This window comes from Phalaenopsis equestris, unplaced genomic scaffold (assembly GCF_001263595.1).
Source record: "Phalaenopsis equestris unplaced genomic scaffold, ASM126359v1 Scaffold197103, whole genome shotgun sequence".
NCBI classification, from domain to species: domain Eukaryota; kingdom Viridiplantae; phylum Streptophyta; class Magnoliopsida; order Asparagales; family Orchidaceae; genus Phalaenopsis; species Phalaenopsis equestris.
The window spans coordinates 1-1831 of record NW_018217052.1 but is presented as its reverse complement, the minus strand read 5'-3'; the positions used below and the strand labels follow the sequence as shown (position 1 = coordinate 1831).

Genomic DNA, 1831 nt, shown 5'->3' with positions numbered 1-1831 from the left:
TATTTCAAACGAAAATAAAGAAGTAAAAAAAAGGCTGACATGTGCAGTGGCAACGCAAGTATCATCGGAAACTTTCCGTGCAATTTTGAGAAACGAGGTCGGGAAACCAAGGGAAACGCTTTCGTAGATTCCCGAGGGAATTTAGATGGAAGTGATGTAGTATCAGAGGAACCAGACAACTAGAGAACAAACCTGCAAGTGAAGGAGCAGGTCGAGATTTTCGTTTCTCCTCCAAATTTGCGAAAAGCTCTGGTTGCCCATCGGATTCCTTTATGACCTCTAATGGCGGAATCATTTTGTCTGCGTTAGTGGAGCTTTCTGTTTCAACAAGGGTTTAGAGAGGAGCTTTTGGCTCGCTTTACCAGCTCGCTTTCCGCTCCGGCAAAGCGCTCGCTGTGTTCGGGCTGCTTGATATGGGCGCGAGCTGGAGTCCGACAGTAGTGTTGAGCGGGATATTGGAGCCGGAAGGGAAGAGGAGGGGGCGGGGGCTGAGGACGATGCAGGCCGGGAGAGCGTCTGGTCGTGGAAGCTAGGTCGGTTGGTGCTACGGAAGGATGAAAGCTGCGTGTGAACTTGTTTTAAACGGTCGGAGATTGTTGTAGTAGGTTTTAAGGCGCTGCGATTGATCTTGAGCTGGGGTTTTCGTCGCAGGTGTTTGTGGTGCTGTTTTATTGAATCGGATTGATGGGGTTTGAGATGAGAGAGGCGTTGAGGCGTCTTTGCGACGAGATTGGGTGGTCGTATGCTGTCTTCTGGAGGGCGGTCGGCTTTCCAAGTCCTATGTAAGTTTCAGTCACTTCAGTATTTTTATTGTTTTTTGCATTTTTTTTCTACTGATTTTGGTTCGTTTTAGGATGGTCTCGATTTGTTTTGTTTTTTGTGGTTTTGATGGAGGACGGTGGATTTTCCATCGGATCATTGTTTTGAAATCCCACAATTACTCACTTGATTTTCGAGCAGCCCACCTTGCCAAATGGCTCTGTGTGGGAGTCTGAGATTAAATTCGCTTAAAATCCATAAACTCTAAAAAAAAAGAACTCACTTGTTTGTCTGCACACTTTTTTTCTTGTATTGATCTATTTTACTTACCTTTTTGTTATGTTTCTGCTAATTTGAGTATTTTTCACTTTATTTGGAGCTTGCTTTGATTCCTCTCTGTCTATTTTTTTTTTCTCTTGGAAACACGATCAAAGATGCCTGTTTTTGATGTTCAACTTGGATCCTTCTGCACTCTGTCTTTTGGTTGAGTTATTGCAGGCATTTGGTCTGGGATGATGGGCATGGGCTTGGGAAGCTGCAATTTTCAGGGAGCAATGATGTAAATTCTCATTTCAGTTATTTGGCTGAATTCCAATCACTGGGAGAGGGCAGCATAGATGAGCTGGTTATCAAGTCCATGGTACCACAGGTCCATGTTATAGGAGTTGGGTCTGTAAATTGTTCCTTTTGCTACTGAGATTTGAAAAATTCTACCTTTTTGTTAACTATCTTTATTATCATCATTCGAGAAATCTTGATGATGATTTGTTTGCTTATTGTTATTGTTTAAATTGTTTATTGATGTAATTTTATATTACAGGATTGTGGGGGCAGGCCGCTTGTACTGGAAACCATTGTTGGATTCTTAGAAATGTGGCTGGTGACTGTGAATCCACATTGAAGGTATAATATCGGTTTAACAAAGCTTTTTAAGACAGGTTTGGGTTTTAGTTCTAGTCTTGAAGGATAGGCTTTAAAAGTTCTTTTCAAGGTAAAAAATGGTGATGATTCTATAAAATGGTTTACTTATCTTGTTGCATAGATTTTTTTTTTTTTTTTTTTTTTTTTTTTT

The 1831-nt window shown here is 41.2% G+C and overlaps 1 protein-coding gene across 1 annotated transcript; it reads left to right on the top strand.

The window, feature by feature from the left end:
* Nucleotides 1-89: 89 nt before the first annotated feature.
* On the top strand, nt 90-1662 carry LOC110035278. The gene is made up of 3 exons (XM_020739509.1): nt 90-782; nt 1258-1428; nt 1580-1662. The coding sequence occupies exons 1-3, from the start codon at nt 685-687 to the stop codon at nt 1626-1628; spliced, it is 318 nt and encodes a 105-aa protein (XP_020595168.1). The 5' UTR covers nt 90-684; the 3' UTR covers nt 1629-1662.
* Nucleotides 1663-1831: the final 169 nt, after the last annotated feature.